This window comes from Megalops cyprinoides, chromosome 6, assembly GCF_013368585.1.
Source record: "Megalops cyprinoides isolate fMegCyp1 chromosome 6, fMegCyp1.pri, whole genome shotgun sequence".
Taxonomy (NCBI): Eukaryota; Metazoa; Chordata; class Actinopteri; order Elopiformes; family Megalopidae; genus Megalops; species Megalops cyprinoides.
In genome coordinates, this window is record NC_050588.1 from 32,122,048 (window position 1) to 32,138,189 (window position 16,142).

At 39.2% G+C, this 16,142-nt stretch overlaps 1 protein-coding gene across 1 annotated transcript; it reads left to right on the forward strand.

Moving 5' to 3' along the window:
- The first annotated feature begins 6,395 nt into the window (after positions 1–6,395).
- On the forward strand, positions 6,396–14,751 carry eif2s2 (eukaryotic translation initiation factor 2, subunit 2 beta). Its single transcript, XM_036531699.1, has 9 exons — positions 6,396–6,521; positions 8,500–8,680; positions 10,012–10,112; positions 11,632–11,719; positions 11,854–11,954; positions 12,268–12,416; positions 12,515–12,571; positions 12,865–12,950; positions 14,370–14,751. The coding sequence occupies exons 1-9, from the start codon at positions 6,507–6,509 to the stop codon at positions 14,543–14,545; spliced, it is 954 nt and encodes a 317-aa protein (XP_036387592.1). The 5' UTR covers positions 6,396–6,506; the 3' UTR covers positions 14,546–14,751.
- Positions 14,752–16,142: the final 1,391 nt, after the last annotated feature.

Sequence of the window (16,142 nt, forward strand, 5' to 3'; positions counted from 1 at the left end):
AAAAAGGGGATTCTGGGCTGGGAAAATGATTCCCAGGTCATCCTTTCCCATCTCCTGCTCAGAATTCCCTCATGGTATCGATTACCAGCACTCTCTTGATGGACTTACTTAGTAGGTGTGTTTTAATATTTAATTCTGATTGAATTCTTACTTTGAAGAGATTGTTCCCACAAATGTAGCGGTGAAAAAAAAAGGTAATTATGTAACTGTTCCGGTTCAACGGAACAGGAAATTAATGCATTGTAGTATGTCCAATATGTCTGTAAAGTAATGTTTCGATGTGTTTAAATTGGCTTGAGAGATTTAACTCTCCGGTCTTGATCTATAACAGCTTCAATGTGTATTCATTATGTTCTGTTGCTCTGTTAAGAGCAGAGATATTCAGCTCAGTTATAGCAGATTTTTCAACTCTATTTTCATCACAGAAATGTCTAAACGACAGGACTGAAGTTAAATATGTTCAAGGAAGACAGCCATTATTGTCAGGTGTCGAGTTAAACTGGAATGCTGGAATGAAAGCAAGCTGCTACCACTGTAGACCTCCAGAACAAATTGAGCAGTCCTATTTTAAAGATTTGTTACCAGATTTTCCATCTGTATGCCTACTGCCGTCTTTTAGTTACATTTTCAATAAAACTTTTTTTTTTTTTCGGATGCTAGAAGAATTGGTGCTTTATTCTGTTTCCAAAAATGCACTGGCACTGACATAACTGTGTATTTGTTAAATCAGCATAATTTAATGCTGATAATGCAACAATATTTAGTTTAAAAGTGAAATCAGATATTGTAATGTAAAGAATATCTAAATATTTCTTTAAAGACATATACAGTATTTATTTTGTTGACTAAACACTTCAAAATATGTATTCACTGTTCTCTAGTAGCTGGCAGATTTACAGCAATGCCTTTTTGTTCCAAAAAAGCGGAAAAAATCTGTTTTTAATCGCAGAGATATTTGCTTTGATAAAAAATTTAAATAGTTGGCTAAAGAAGGGAGAAACACATCTCCTCCACAACACTGGCCGTCCTCTCCTCCCATATGCTTCCCTCATCTCATTTGAAATTGACCAATAAGAGTAAGAACGCTGGTCTCTGCCTGAGAGGTAGGTCTGTCATACATCTCCATGCAAGTCAAAGCAAGGTGAAGAGGCTCACAATGTAATTGACCGTGTAATTCACAGGTATTTCACTAACCCCTCTTCCACCTGTAGTCCACTCTCTTCTGTTGCTTGTTGCAATGCACGGTATAGTTACTGGGGCTGGAACTGAAACTTAGTCAAACCAGTGTGTACTTTGCTAGCTTTAGGTACTTAAGATTAGGCGGGGGAGGGGGGGGGGGGGGGGGCAATTTTTTAACCATTTCATACCTTCACTTACAAGGCCCAAGTCTATCGCTGCTTTTTGGAATTTTATACATGCTCTTCTCAATTGTTCTGCATTTTTGCAGAACATGCATATCGAAAACATGGCAGTGGACATGAAGGTATGTATTAATTTTGGGACAGTGACCTCTTTGCATGACCTTCTTTAGAATTTCATTTTAGAATCCTGTATTTGAAAACAAAAACAAACAAACAAAAAACAGAACAAGAGATTTCTTTGACTCGTTCTTTTATTTATGTGGTGTATTTAAACATCAGTGCAACAATATTTTTGGTTTAATGTTGTTTAATGCTCTGGATTTATGCTTTAATGCATGTGAGGCTACAATGTGGCAAATCAGAGCAGGGTCTCAGATTGTCCTATTTTTTATTTACAAAAATGAGATCCCCAGAAACAGACCTATCAGTGGGGTCAAAGGCAATGGCGTCAAAAGCTGTGAGATATTGTCTGCTGGAGGTGCGCATCACCTGTAGGTAACACCTACATTAAAACGGAGAACAGGTGTTACCGTCGCTTTCTTCTGTAAAAATTGGGCTGTGGAAAGCATGTATGAGTTTTTACACCTTGAAGTTGCAGCTGTGTTGCTCAAATGAGCACACAGGGCAGTGGCAATACTGAAAGCTGAATGGGGAATGCAAGAATGGTATATTCAAAATAATTGGTTTCTTAGGGCTCCAAAGTGGTTCAGTCAGTTAAGCAGCTTGTTCTTCAGCCCATGCGCATCATCAGATGATAATGACAATGTCAAGGGGATATGCGCTTATCCTCCGTCTAGATTTTGCCGTCGTGGTTAACTGTGTAAAATAGCCACTGTAAAATAGCAGACAACGTTGTGAGGAGATGAACCTACAGAGCAGTTGGCGATTCTAGAAAAGGATGAAAAAGAGGACAAAAAGAGTGAAAACAGCGACCGGTTTTCACTTAATGACGTTCCATGTATACAATGGAATTACACTAATGATTTCATGTTGTTTGTGAAAGTAAAACAAATGCACAGTTGACAGTGTACTGTATTACTGTTCCATAGTGCCTGTAGTACAATACTATAGAGAGAAGTGTTACACAATCAAGAAGAGTTCAGTAACCTAGTCGCAGTGTGTAAAACAGTGTTATGTCAACCCATAGATAATGTGCAATAAATTACTACACAATTAATGCATTAGTGCCAGGGCAAGGGAGCTTTGGGGTTAGGGGAGACTGGAGTGGAGTGGGCTGGCTGTGCTGCCAGATAATTGCTTGAACACACAAAGAACTCATTTCCCTCGCTGTGAGGTAGAGCCAGAGTTGAAATGGACGTGAACCATTACCAGTACATGGAAAGAGCTGAGCAGAAGAGATAATTACTAATACACATGTACCTTTTATCACTAATCACTGAATACCACAGATCCACAGTATATTATCAAAAATGCAGCATTGAAATATTTTTCTTATCCATATTCTTTTCTAAACCTTAGCAGGTTTAGAAAAACAGGTTTAAAAACCTAGCACATGAGTGTTTGGGAAATACTATACATGAAGTCAATAAAGTGGAGACGTGGGGATGAGTTCTTCAAGCATCTCTTATTATAGGTGTTGAAAGATGTAAAATGGAAGTGATCCCTTGCCATGATAAGCATGGACTATAATACACCCTAGCCAGAACATGTTAGCTTCAGATTTAGCTACAATTAGCCCCGAAGAGTGCATATTTCATATCAGCGCTAGTATGTGGATTTTGAGTGCAAAAGGAAAAGTGTTCAGATTTTACAGGAGAATGTAAAATGCCTCTGAATATCACTGTAATGTGCCAGCTGCCAACTAAAAGGTCAATGACAGTTATCCTGAAACAGGAGTGACAGTGGCCGTTAGATCTTCTGAAGTAGACAAGTGCGGATGTTATTCACATAAATCAAAGTAATTACTGGTATTATATTGCACCAAGTAAATGCTAGCCCTGGTTTTATGTTGAGCTTGAAGGTTAATATTTCAGGCTTAGTAATAAAGACAATTTTTTGACAGTGAGAAAACAGCAATCTAGTCCCATAATACCTTGTGTTCATAGAATTACTATACTATGACATTATTTGATTTTGCAGTAATTATTTGAATTTGCTTCAGCTGAGGAAGTTGAGTGAGTTTTATAATAGCTTTCAGAGAATATACATTTTATTGCATCCAAATGACAGAAAAGCATGCTGTGAAAAGGAAAAAAAAATCATGTAAGCCTTACTTAATACATTCTATGGCGTAGATCAGACACCAATAGATATTTTAATCACATACATCAAGGCTGCAGCTCCTTCTGATGGATGCTTTCCTTAACACTAAAAGGCCCTTAATTCACAGTATAAAATCAGGTCACTGCTGGAAGCTTGTGCAGGATTTCAATGGTTACAGAAAGAAGTTGAGGAAGTGCAGGCCTGTGTAGCTGACGATTTGAGAAGAACCGAAGAACAGCGGAAGGGAGAGATTTACTTGAGGAGCCGCATGTCTGAGAATTTGGAATCCCTCTGCAATTTTGAATAGATTAATAGCAGTCCAGGGGTGGAGGAAGGAAGAGGGACATTAGGAAAAAAGACAGAAAAAGAACTGGCTTTGGGCTTTTTATTCACCGCAGACAAAAACAACCTATGAAACAAGGTTAATAGGTAATACCCCATTCTCTTCGCAGATACACTTTTATAGGGCGGAGAAATCTGGTGTCTCGTACAAAATCAATTTCCACCCTTCATGCTTTGGAATTTTCTCTTTCACTCATGAAAAAGAGATTGTGGTGAGATTACTGACGGAGACAAATAATCTGTTTTGTGGAGATGTATTTTTCATTCGTGTAGCTGATTGACTTAAATAGATGATATATATCTAAAATTCAAGGCTGCTGCAAACATTTTAGTAAATTAATTATTTTTAGTAGCTGGGGCCTTCTTTGAGATCTCTATTAGAAGAGATCATATGTAGTTTTAGACTAATATTGAAATACTGTAAGGTGTTATTATCTATCTTAGTCTAATATTACAATAAATAAAACATCTTTAAATGTTTAAAGATGTTTTTAAACAAATAAAGCAAATGTGTGCCTCTCATGGGATTGTTTGAGAAATTTTTAAGTGCATATCATAGCCACAGATTGTATGACACTGTATATATTTGCTTCATTTTCAGTAATCATTTCCCTCAGTTGAGAAATTTGTTTTCAATGGTTTCACTTCCACGGATATTGTGGTTCCTGATTGTCAATTTCGCAAACCAAACCAAACTCTGCAGAGGTACTGGCAGCGTTGTCCTTGTAACGCAGTGAAACATCGGAAAAGAATAAATGTGCCAATCCTTTTTTTTTTTTTTTGTTTAAAAAAAAAACACCACAATTTTCTAATCTCACAGTATAATTTTGTAACTCAAAGCACAGCTCCTCTTCCAGTCAGATTCGCCAAACCAAATGGCCACTACTAAAGCGGCTCAGATTTCACGGGACCGATTGCTTGAGCCCGGCAATCCACTCTCGTACTACGCATTCCAGTGGAGGAGTGCAGATGTGCTCCCTCCTGTACGGTTCCTGCACAGTATCATTTCTCTCTTCGTATGTCAGCGGTTATGACATGCTCAGTCTTCAGAGTATAACCCTCTCCTTTGAAAACATCTGGAAACTGCAAGAACCTTGTTTTTAAAACAGGCTGAGAATAAATAGCAAAATCTTATTACCAGACCATAGATTTATACCCTTCCTGGAAGAACTTTTCGAGTATTCTAGTTGTATCAAGTAAATACAAAGTTCACATATGACTAGGTTTAGCAGTTAACTGTGAATGTGTCTGAATTTTTGGACAGCATCTGCATTCAATACAACAACATTTGTGCCAAACTGAGTCATCATTGAGACCTAATATATTTATGACCTGCACACTTTTGTTTGTAAATACCTTTTAAACACTAGCACAGCTGTCTTCTCTGTTTTACACAATGCCCCACCCCTACTGATTGGCTCGGTGCATATATAGCGCATATAAACTGGCACTGCAAAGATTTTTATAAAATCTTTGCTGAAAACAATACATTATCAACCTTACTTTGTGCATTGGTTCATTTTTCTGTGGTGTGTGTGATAGGAATGTGATTTTAGTATAACTTTAAGTTAAGAAAAACTGCTACATCACTGTCAACTGCTTGTCTGTTCTGGCCGTTTAAAGTTGAGTGGCACTGTATTTAGCTGTTAGCATCACACTGCCCACCAGAGGAAGCCAGCATCCAGGAGTGCCTGTAGAGAGGTCAGCCAGCCATGAAAAAAGGAGACTTTGCATGGTGTGTCACCTGTACTACATCACAGCTTGCCCAGAATGACCTTGATAGGATGAGGCAGGCTCCGTTTTCCTGCTGAACTCAGCCAACCTCAATGGCAAGTCGTATTATCAGTGAAATATTACAAGCAGACCTCCCTCAAGATGTGGTGTGGGAGACCTGCAGGAACCGTGGTGGAAAATCTTCACATCACCTGTGTCTGGCATGTGCTTGTGGGTATAGGAGAAGTGGATACTGACTTGCATGATGTTTGAATGTCCCTGTAGATCTGGGAAAAGGCTAACTGTAAATTATTATATTATTTTATTGTCATTTAGCAGATGTTCTTATCCAAAGCGACTTATAATTTTTACATGTTATCCATATTTACAGCTGGATATTTATTGATGCGATTCTGGATACAGCAGCAGTGCCCTAGGGGGGAATCAAACTAGCAGCCTTTCAGTTACATGCCCTGTTCCTCACCACTATTCTACACTGCTGCCCCAATTATGTAGCCTGTCCTCTCTTAAATTGTTGTCATTTGTACATGTATCCCTCGATTTAATTGATTTATCAACTGGTGATTTGGGCACATTATTATTATTATTATTAGTATTATTATTATTATTGGTGGAAATAAGAATGTTTCATTAGTTTTAACAAGTTCTTTACAGGAAAAAACTACAAGCACCATAAGGCAACAGTTCTCTCGCACATGCGTACTGGCTTGCGCTTGCGCTTGCGTTTGACGCACTCGTCCATCGCTGATACAGGTGGTCAGCAGCAAGGAAGGAATGGTGAAAACTTAAAAAGCAAGAAATATATTGACTCGCATATAAGAAAAATTTGAGACACATACGAACAGTATGTCCGGAGACGAGGTGAGCTGCAGTTTTTTCTTCTCATTTTTCTGTCGCCATGGCACTGTGTAAGATTATTTTAGAAAGAGGAGCTAGCTTGATGGGGCCTGGTCGGACAGGCGGCTCACCGCACAGTCTCCACATGTGTCAGATGTGAGCGGTACAGAGGCTCATACTGCTTCTCATCTGAATAAAATCATACATGTCTTTGCTGTATTCTTTTATGCTGATTGCACCAGTGTCTCAGTTTGTAGCTAATTAGATGCATGGCAAGCTACATTCCCTGTCCTGCAAGATGCTTGATTTATGCGTAATTAGTTAGCTAGCTACCTAGCATGACAGAATAGTAGTGTTGCACGCTAGTTAATTGAGCGAGCAACGCAGACTGTACAGGCATGAAACATGTCTTTTTTGGGGTTGTTAGCAAGCTTGATAGCTAGCCACCTATACTGGATGCTTATTTGTCTGCCACTGATTTTAATCAATATTTAAAACTAATTATTTCTGAAGTGTTCGACTGATGTTATATAGATAGCTGAATGGAGCAGTGTTGCTCGCTGGTGTATGGCTAGCTACTGTCAAGTTAGTAATGTTATCAGAGCTAGTAATTTTGTAATTTTCAGAATTATAAATGTCAGAGCGGAAGTTTTGTTGGCTGTTATAGCACAGAGACTCAACCCTGTATTATCTCGATCCGTTTAGGTATCGTTAGCTAATTGTCTCCAGCATTTTAGCATCAGCATAGGTAACTTAAACTAAACTGCCTTTTTTTTTTTTTTTTTTTTTACCAAAAAGTAGTAACTATGTAATGTGCAGGTAACTGCCAATATAAAGGAAACGCTTGAGTAAATGAGGGATACGAGGTATATTGAAAGCAGGTGCTCGGACACAGGTTTGGTTCCTGAGTTAATTAAACGGTGAACCTCCATTCGTGGTAAGGGTAATGTATAAACATGCAGCGCAGGCCCAATTGCCCATTTTTGGGTACCATGGCTAGAAGAGGTGTCAGTGACTGCAAGATAGATGATTGTTGGGGTACATTTTGCAGGCACTCAACTCCACATGGTGATGTTTCAACATGAACAGTGGCTAAGGTGCAGCATGGAAGTCTGAGGGGAAAATGTCAACACTTTCGACCCCAGGGACAACTGGGGTCGAAAGTGCATGCTCCTCGACCCCAATACCCATGCATTGGTTTAAGATGCAAGGCAAAACAGATTAGCAGCTGTGAATCAGTGGACTGCAAATATCAGCCTAGGAAATGAGCAGGCATCAAGAACAGTCCGTTTAGACATTCATAGAGAGGAATACTATACTATGGTCAGATTGCAGTGCATAAACTCCTTATTAGGTAAGATTTGTATTTATGTAAAACTGCATGTTTGTGGGTAAAGTGGCAAATAACACAGGCAGTGGCATATTGAGCAGTGGAAAAAAGTGATGGTCTGATGTGTCATTTTTCACCCTGTTCTCAATTAGTATGCCAGTGCATGTGTGGCACACACCAAAAGAAACTTACAGGCTCAAGTACTTGATTCTCATGTTGAAGGGCTCTGGCTGCTGGTTTGATGAGCATGAAAAGGATATAAACCATATGCCATAACTGTCTCAGTCAACAGATAAAAGCCAGTTAAACACTTACGGGAGGTTCTGGAGTGGCACCTGACATAGCGTTTTCCACCACCATCAGCAAAATTACAAAATGATGGAATTTCTCTTGGAAGAGTGGTGTCGCATCCCTCCAGTGTAGGTCCAGGCACTCGTAGAGTCTCTGCTGAGGCGCATTGAAGGCCTCTTGGTGTCATGTGCTGGCCCAGCTCCTCTTAATGACATTTTAAATTGGTGTTCCCTTTACAGTTGCTTATATGTTCTGTGCATTGAAAGACACTAGAGAGCTTATCAAGCTACCTGTCTAGCTAGATACATGAAGCTTACTTGTGTCTTGGGTGTATTTGTTAGCTTTTTGCCAACTCTTGTGTTTTCGTGATTCCCACTCCAGATGATATTCGATCCCACCATGACCAAGAAAAAGAAGAAGAAGAAGAAGCCGTTCATGCTGGAGGAGGATGTAGGAGAAATCCCCAGTGAGGATGCGCAACCGCCCGAGGCCAAGGAGGTAGAGCCTGAAGGAGGAGAGGAGAAAGAGCATGACCTGGATGAGGATGAAGGGAAGAAGAAAGGTGAGGGGGTCGTACTAGGCTTCACTGGATGAATGGCATATTAATGGCATTGGGAACAATGTGGTAACATTGCAGTGTTAGCTTGCTGGTACCCTAACAGATTATTGTTACTACTGATACCACGAATAGTAAGGAATTAGTGGCATGAGAGCGGTGACGTGCTGCTAAATGACTAGAAATGTTTGTGCCGTAGTTTGATGACAGATCGCAGGTAAAGAGGTTAAATGTATGATTGCAAATGAAAGGTGAAATTTTTTTGTTATTGTTATAGCAAAAACACAGTTTTAATCAGTTGTATCTTCAATTGGGATTTATCATCCAATTTCATTTATGCATGTTTTCTGCACTTGTTTGTGTCACCCACGTCAAAGAAAGTACTCAGACAAAATTTCACTCTTTAAATGTGCAAGTTGAATTATATTGTAGATAGGAAATGCTTTTAGACTCTTCTTTGGTTGTCAGCAATTGGTTTCTGCAGAAAATCTTCCCTGATGACTGTTACAACCGACTTCATGTAGACAAATGTGTGAATACAATACAATACAATACAATACAAGCTGCTGCCTCACCGACTTTCTATGGTAGGTGCATCACTATTGTTACATGTCATGACAGAAAGAAAGGATATGTTTATCTAAACAGAACGTCAGTGTTTTATAATAGGTGGATGAATTTAACTGTAGGCTTCCACTTGGCCTCAGAAGCACTGCTGTGTTATTTTCCCCTTGTGGTCAGCTTTTGATAAGGCAGGCAGTTAGAAGGAAAGGATAAGCATGATCTGCTGATAACAGGCTATTGCTCAGAACGTGGGAAGGATCTCATCAGCCAGTATAACTGGCCAGCCTAGACATTGGTCAAGGACCAAATTAGTAGGCAGGCATGGCTTTATTTTTGCAGCAGAAACATCTGACAGTAAGTGGTGATAGTGATGTGTGAGCTAGGAGATCCCCGAACATGAATTGTCTCAGCATGTCTATTGCCATAAATTTTAGTACACATATTAGGTAAAAGTGATAGGAGTAGCACCACAAATGCCCAACATACAGTGAAACATATCTTGAAACATACCTTTATTACTCTCCTGTTGCTAGGCCCTTTTTTCCAGGTTTTTTTTTTATTTTCAACAAAAGCAAGAATATCATTGAGCGTAAATGAATGCAACAAGTGACCTGAGTGCATTTTAACATCTAAAAACAAGTTGAAGACAGAAGAAAATAATTCTTGCACATTTCAATGTAAAACTGTGCGACTCTGAAGTTAACGTTCCGTGCCCTTGCATTTGATGTTTGAAAGTGAATAATTTAGTGTTTAAATTGTTTGAAATTGTGTAGAACCCACAGATGATCTGGATGATTTAAACTTTTTCAACCAGAAGAAAAAGAAAAAGAAACCCAAGAGGAACTTTGACAATGACCTAGAGGAAGGAATGAAGGTTAGTTTTCGGGTCCAGAGCATTCATGCGTTGGTTCTCATACTTGGAGATCAGCTGTTGACTCCTTGATGAAACATTTTTTGCAGCCTTGTGCTTATGCACTGTCCTAAAGTATGGGTTTTCCCCCAAATAGTTTAGACCCTCACACTTACAAGGTTTTCTCCCCCTTCAGGGTTCAGTGGAATCGTAGGGAAGTGTATCGGAATTTATTCTCAATGGAATTTTCATCAGTCCCTTGGTAAATTCCCTTGGTGATGGTTTCCAGTCACTTAATCAAATCTCTTCCTTTTAAGTCCATTGGTTTGACTGATGTAGAACACTACAAATTTCAGCTGACATCCAAGAAGAAATTATTGCAGATAAATCTGAGACTAAAAACAGATGTTAGCCTATTTATGCATTAACATTGTGCACAGGGAGCGCAGACTTATACTTAAAACAATACAAGTGAAAATTTAGAACTTTAGACATGTACAAATGAGTTTTTAATCTTTTGTCCCATTGCAGTGTCAAGCGATTCATTAAATTTGCATTGGGAGCATTTCGTTAATCAGAAATTATATTTGAACACGATTATCACTTTCTGTCCTTTGTCGATTGTTTCGATAGTATTATGTCTCAATACTTTTTATGATACCCTTACTATGTTTGCCGTTCACAGAAAAGTAAGTGAAATTTTGGGGCATAAAAAAAACCATCCAGCCAAATCTAGATGGAGGATGGGATTCTAGAATCATTTTATTGCATGAAAATTAACGTGGTTTCACTGGCAGAAGGTTACTTCTTGTGGCGATATTAATGTTGAACAGCTTTGAAGGTTTCTAATTATAATTTGGCTAATATGGAACGCGGCCTACAAACTGGGAGACAATGCAAAAGACCTGCTGCCTTCCATGGGTTGTCTGCCACCAGTGTCACTTTTATAAGCAGTTTTGGTTCAGTTTTTTTCCCTTTCTTGGATGACTTATTTTGTCTTTAGCAGTTCTTCGCACACAATAAATTCAGGGAATGCCAGCCAAAGAGAATGGAATAGCTTTTGCTTGATGTTGCACATCTCTTAAGGTCATTTTATAGGCCAGTTATTTGTTCAGCAGTGGCAGCTCTCCAAAAATTTACAGCTGAACTGATTTTCACGCACAGAATGTTCCCTTGCACAGAAACATGCCAAAAATGCTAAATGAAACAATATGTAAATTTTCTTTATTCGGTGGCAGAAATGAACTTGTTTGTACTTGTGACCTTTTTTTGACATTCTTGCAATTTCAAAGCCACTGTGTGCGCGTGAGTGTGTGTGTGTGTGTTTTATTTAAGCTGTTAAATTGTTTTACCTCAGTGCATTAGAATATTTTGCAGTTTTTCTTTTGGCAGTGATATGAAGGTGTTCTCCCAATATTTTCACCTGCAGATGTGCCCGCGTATCTGTTTTGTCTCTGCAGATTTTGTAGACCGTTATTTATGTAATACCACTGCATTTTGAAATAAAATACGGGGACTGAGTGCCTTGTGCTGGTGCCCGCAGGAGCTGAAGATTGAGGTAGAGCCGTCGGAGCCACTAGAAGACGATGACCTCGACCTAACGTCAACGAAGAGGCAAGACAAGGATGAGGGTATGGGTGCTGGCCCGTCTGCTTAAATGCTAGACTGTCGTAGTAGTATTAATAGTAATATTAGCAGTAATGCTTCAGTTGCGGTAGAGAGACCCAAGATGAGACTGATTTGTGTAACCTCATGTGTGCTGCAGCGCTGGAGGATGACGATGGGAAGAACAATGACGGCATCACATTCAGCACGCAGTCGGGGCCAGCGTGGGCCGGGTCCGAAAGAGACTACACGTACGATGAGGTAACTGCATGTCCATGTCCCAGTGACCGTGCAGGGAAGTCGATTTCTAGCGCTTTGGAACTGCTCAACAGCAGCCCAAACATGTTATCTGCTCCTTAAATTTCATGTTACTGTAATGAGGATACAGTGGTATAATAATTTTATGGTGATGTTTAACTTCTGCACCCTAATTTAGAGTACACTGTAAAATGTAGATCGGATAGTGAGTTTTTTTTTTTTTCCCTGGGGACAGGGAGGAGGTGCGCAGTTTTTCGGGTGCACTAACTGCATGAAAAAAACAGCACATGGATATCTAACGCCTGCTTTCTTACAGCTGCTCAACCGCGTTTTCAACATAATGCGGGAAAAGAACCCGGACATGGTGGCCGGAGAGAAGAGGAAATTCGTCATGAAGCCACCGCAGGTTGTCAGAGTGGGCACCAAGAAGACCTCGTTTGTCAACTTCACAGACATCTGCAAGCTGTAAGTGCTTTCTGCACTTCCCTGCGACACGCCTTGTCCTTCTCATTTCATCGTGTTGATTATAATTCTGCGTTAATTTCTGTGATTTGTTTTTGTAGGTTGCATCGTCAGCCAAAACATCTTTTGGCCTTCTTGTTGGCTGAACTTGGGACAAGGTAAGTTACTTAGGTAATGGCAAATTGTCTTCTGGAGAAAAGTACATTAACAGACATTTTTGAAATTATTCATTTACAATCTTGTGTTTTTTATTTGCCATTAGAGTTATATACAAAATTATAATGTCTAAAAAAATATTGTGAAACCCTACCTTGGTAAATATTGATACCTGTCAGTTTCTTAATTTGTTTGTTGCTTAAATTCTCAAGAAACACAGTTTGGTTACATAAAACTTTGGTATTAGCAAAGTACATGTTCTGTCATATTAATTAGATATTATCTTTTCTGACAGCGGCTCCATAGATGGAAATAACCAGCTTGTGATCAAAGGAAGATTCCAACAGAAACAGATAGAAAATGTCTTACGACGATACATCAGTAAGTAAACCAGTCAACATCTTTGATATGCTGGCAGTTCACCTTATTTTGTCTTGGAAAAGGGAGATTATTTATGCAGCACATGATCTGAATCATCTGTGTGGCCTGTCTGAATGTAAACTTCACGAGTAACTATGTTTGACCTTTGTCAAATAATGTTGCCATCAGATAGTGATTATCAGTTATGATTTGTCTTTTTATTACATTTAAAAAGGCTCACTGCTGTGTATTCATATGCTTCATATTTTAATAGCAGGAAGTGGCAGGAGTGGGTTTGTGTAAACAGACTCCTTCATCTGATATAATTTTTAACATTACAGTAGCTAACTACATGATTCTACAGCTGCTAATTTCATATAACTAGCTCTGTGGTAAAAATGGAAATTATAGCAAAACATTAATTTTATTGGCAGTTAACTCATTAAACTGCTAACATACCTCACAAGCAGCTTCCTGTTGCAAATTCTGTAAGTGCAGAGACCCAGAAAACAAGTTTGCTCATTGGTTAATGTCAGCTGTTGGTGAAATAAAATTAGCTGATGAGATGATGAGTTTGGTTTTAGAGCAAAACACTCCATGGAAGCAGCAAACTAGCTTCAGCAAGCCTATCAAATTGGACCTCAGCTAATGATTTGCAGGAATGGTATTCTAAGATCGAATTAAAATTTTTGATATGGTCAGTCATAGTATTTTATTTCAGAGGTTATCTAAATTAAATCTCACTGAGACATTGTAGTGCTTAGGATCTTATTTATTAGAGAGAAATGCCTTGAAGGAATGAAGGAAGGAATGTTGAGATGACCAAGTGGTTTATGTGGGTGAAAACAATCAGAAAATTAGTTTATTAGTTGACTGACTTACATTATTGTCAAGATAAAGGCTGCCATGAACATCAGTATGAGAGGTATACTTAGGAAATTAGCACAACATGAGTACTTCTACAATACTACTGAGAAAGTCGTTCTTGCAGGACGGCTTAGGTGAATGTGTTTTCTTGTAATGGTGTACTAAATTAACACAGACTGCTGTCTCTGTTAAAGCCAGCATGTTCTGGAACACATTACCAAAGCAATTGAGCTTGACTACAGTTTTCTTCCACAGAATAAATCGATTGAAACATCACTTATCTGTGACCATTAGTAGTTTCTTTTAATGTACAAATAATGAATGTGTGTACTTTTATGGGTGTGTGAGAGAGAATGTAGTGGGTTTCTAAATTTGTTCTGGATACTATAATACACACACACACACACACACACACACACGCACACATAGTTCTACATAGTTAAGGAGAAGGATGCCATCAGTAGCGTAATGACCAGTGGTTAGATACAGGATTACTGAATGTTAATGAAAATGAATGAACAGGTTTTGACCATAGGTGTGTGGTGTGTTTTTTTTTTTTTTTTTTTTGCGCAGAGGAGTATGTGACGTGCCATACCTGCCGCTCTCCGGAGACGATCCTGCAGAAGGACACACGGCTATACTTCCTGCAGTGTGAGACGTGCCATTCTCGCTGCTCTGTGGCCAGCATCAAGACCGGCTTCCAGGCCGTCACGGGCAAGAGAGCACAGCTCCGTGCCAAGGCTAACTGAGGCCTCCCCCTGTCCCGCTCACTGCACTGCGTCAGGGGCAGACCGGACTCTTTTATGAACTGCGGGTGGGTTTGTTACTGCGACATTGCCCGTTAAATTTACATCAATAAAACTCGTATAAGCTGGATGACCGTATGCTGTCTAACTGTTCTGTGACATGGTAATTCCAGTTCTACAGTGTTGCTATGGTGATTTTTTTAGTCCCCCCCCCCCTCCCTCAGAACTCCTTGCCAGCTTTTGAGGGGCCAGCTCAGAACAAGGTGTATTCCTTTTTTTAAAAAAAAGAAATCTTCAACTTATTCATTAATTAATACAATATCAAAGCAATTGTAAAAGGCTTCCCATTTTTTTCTTAAAGCCACTTTCAGTATAGACAAGGGACAGCACGGGTTCAGGGAAAACCCTCAGTGTTCTCGGGTGTCCAGTCTTTACTCTAGGTAGTTTTACTGTTTTCCCCTTATGAGCTACAGCAGTCTGTGTGAATGCTGTGGTCATTTCCAAGAGATGGCTTGGTTTGATAGAAATTACAGAAAAACACATACTACAAATATAATGAGGATGCAGGAGAAATAAAGTGAAAGCTCAGGGATTTGTTTATCACCCTGGTTGGTTGGACCAAGTGGGAGATTTTTGAGATTAATCCTTTGATATCCTGTGCTGTGCCTTTACATTGTTCTGTCATTCATTTTGACGTGCAAAAGCAGGCACACATAAAACACGGATTCACTTATGACCTGGTAGTAGAAGTAAAGTATTGGATTTGTAATGCTTGAAAGACAGCAGTCGCTGTCATAGATTGCTTTTAACATGGATACATTTCTTCACCATATACATGCTTTTGTTTGAAGTCCTAGAATATCACCATGCTGAGCATACACAACTGCAAGGTGAAAGTGAGCAAGATGACATGTTACAACTTCATAATTTTACCCAAAATTGGCTTGACCACCAATGAATTGTTTGGTTTACAATAAATAGTTGAAGATGTATTTTTTTTTTTCTCAAGCAGTATTTTAATGTTTCTCCTAATGTTTTCTCCATCGCTGTAGCAGTCTGTGCTGCAATATACTTTCAGTAAGGGAGTAACATGAGGGTTGCTTTACACAAGGTTCTTTCAGATGTGTGTGATTCTCAACATCACCATTGTCCTGCAGATGATGGACACTGCTAAATAAAAGATTGAGGAGGAACTAATTACAGGCCTTTCCTAAATTCTGTTGCTGTTTCTGGACGTTCTCCATTCTCTAAATTGTGATCCCAATCATGGAGACAGCACACCATACCAATATGTCACACAGGACACAACTGGCATGCATTACTTTATTTAAATTTTCTTTTCAACTTTATAGGGCAGTTTCCTGTTTGAGCTGGCTGAATTGGTGGGTTAGAAATTTAGGCTGCAAAGAAAAATCACTGCCTCATAGTAAGTAATTAGGAGAATTTTTATGGGGGGAGGGGATGGGGGTTATCATACCTTTAAAATTCCACTTGCTGTCTTTATATGGCAGAAATGTATCATTTGGTCATAAGCAAATCTGTTGCAAGATAGACTAGCTCAAAGTAAGTGTAGATGAAAACATTTTTTTTCTGTGTAAAT

Excerpts from the sequence above, each read along its gene's own strand:
- eif2s2 (XM_036531699.1), top strand. Across the intron at positions 8,681-10,011 it reads GGATGAAGGGAAGAAGAAAG|AACCCACAGATGATCTGGAT; the intron begins GTGAGGGGGTCG and ends GAAATTGTGTAG. Across the intron at positions 11,955-12,267 it reads GAGACTACACGTACGATGAG|CTGCTCAACCGCGTTTTCAA; the intron begins GTAACTGCATGT and ends GCTTTCTTACAG.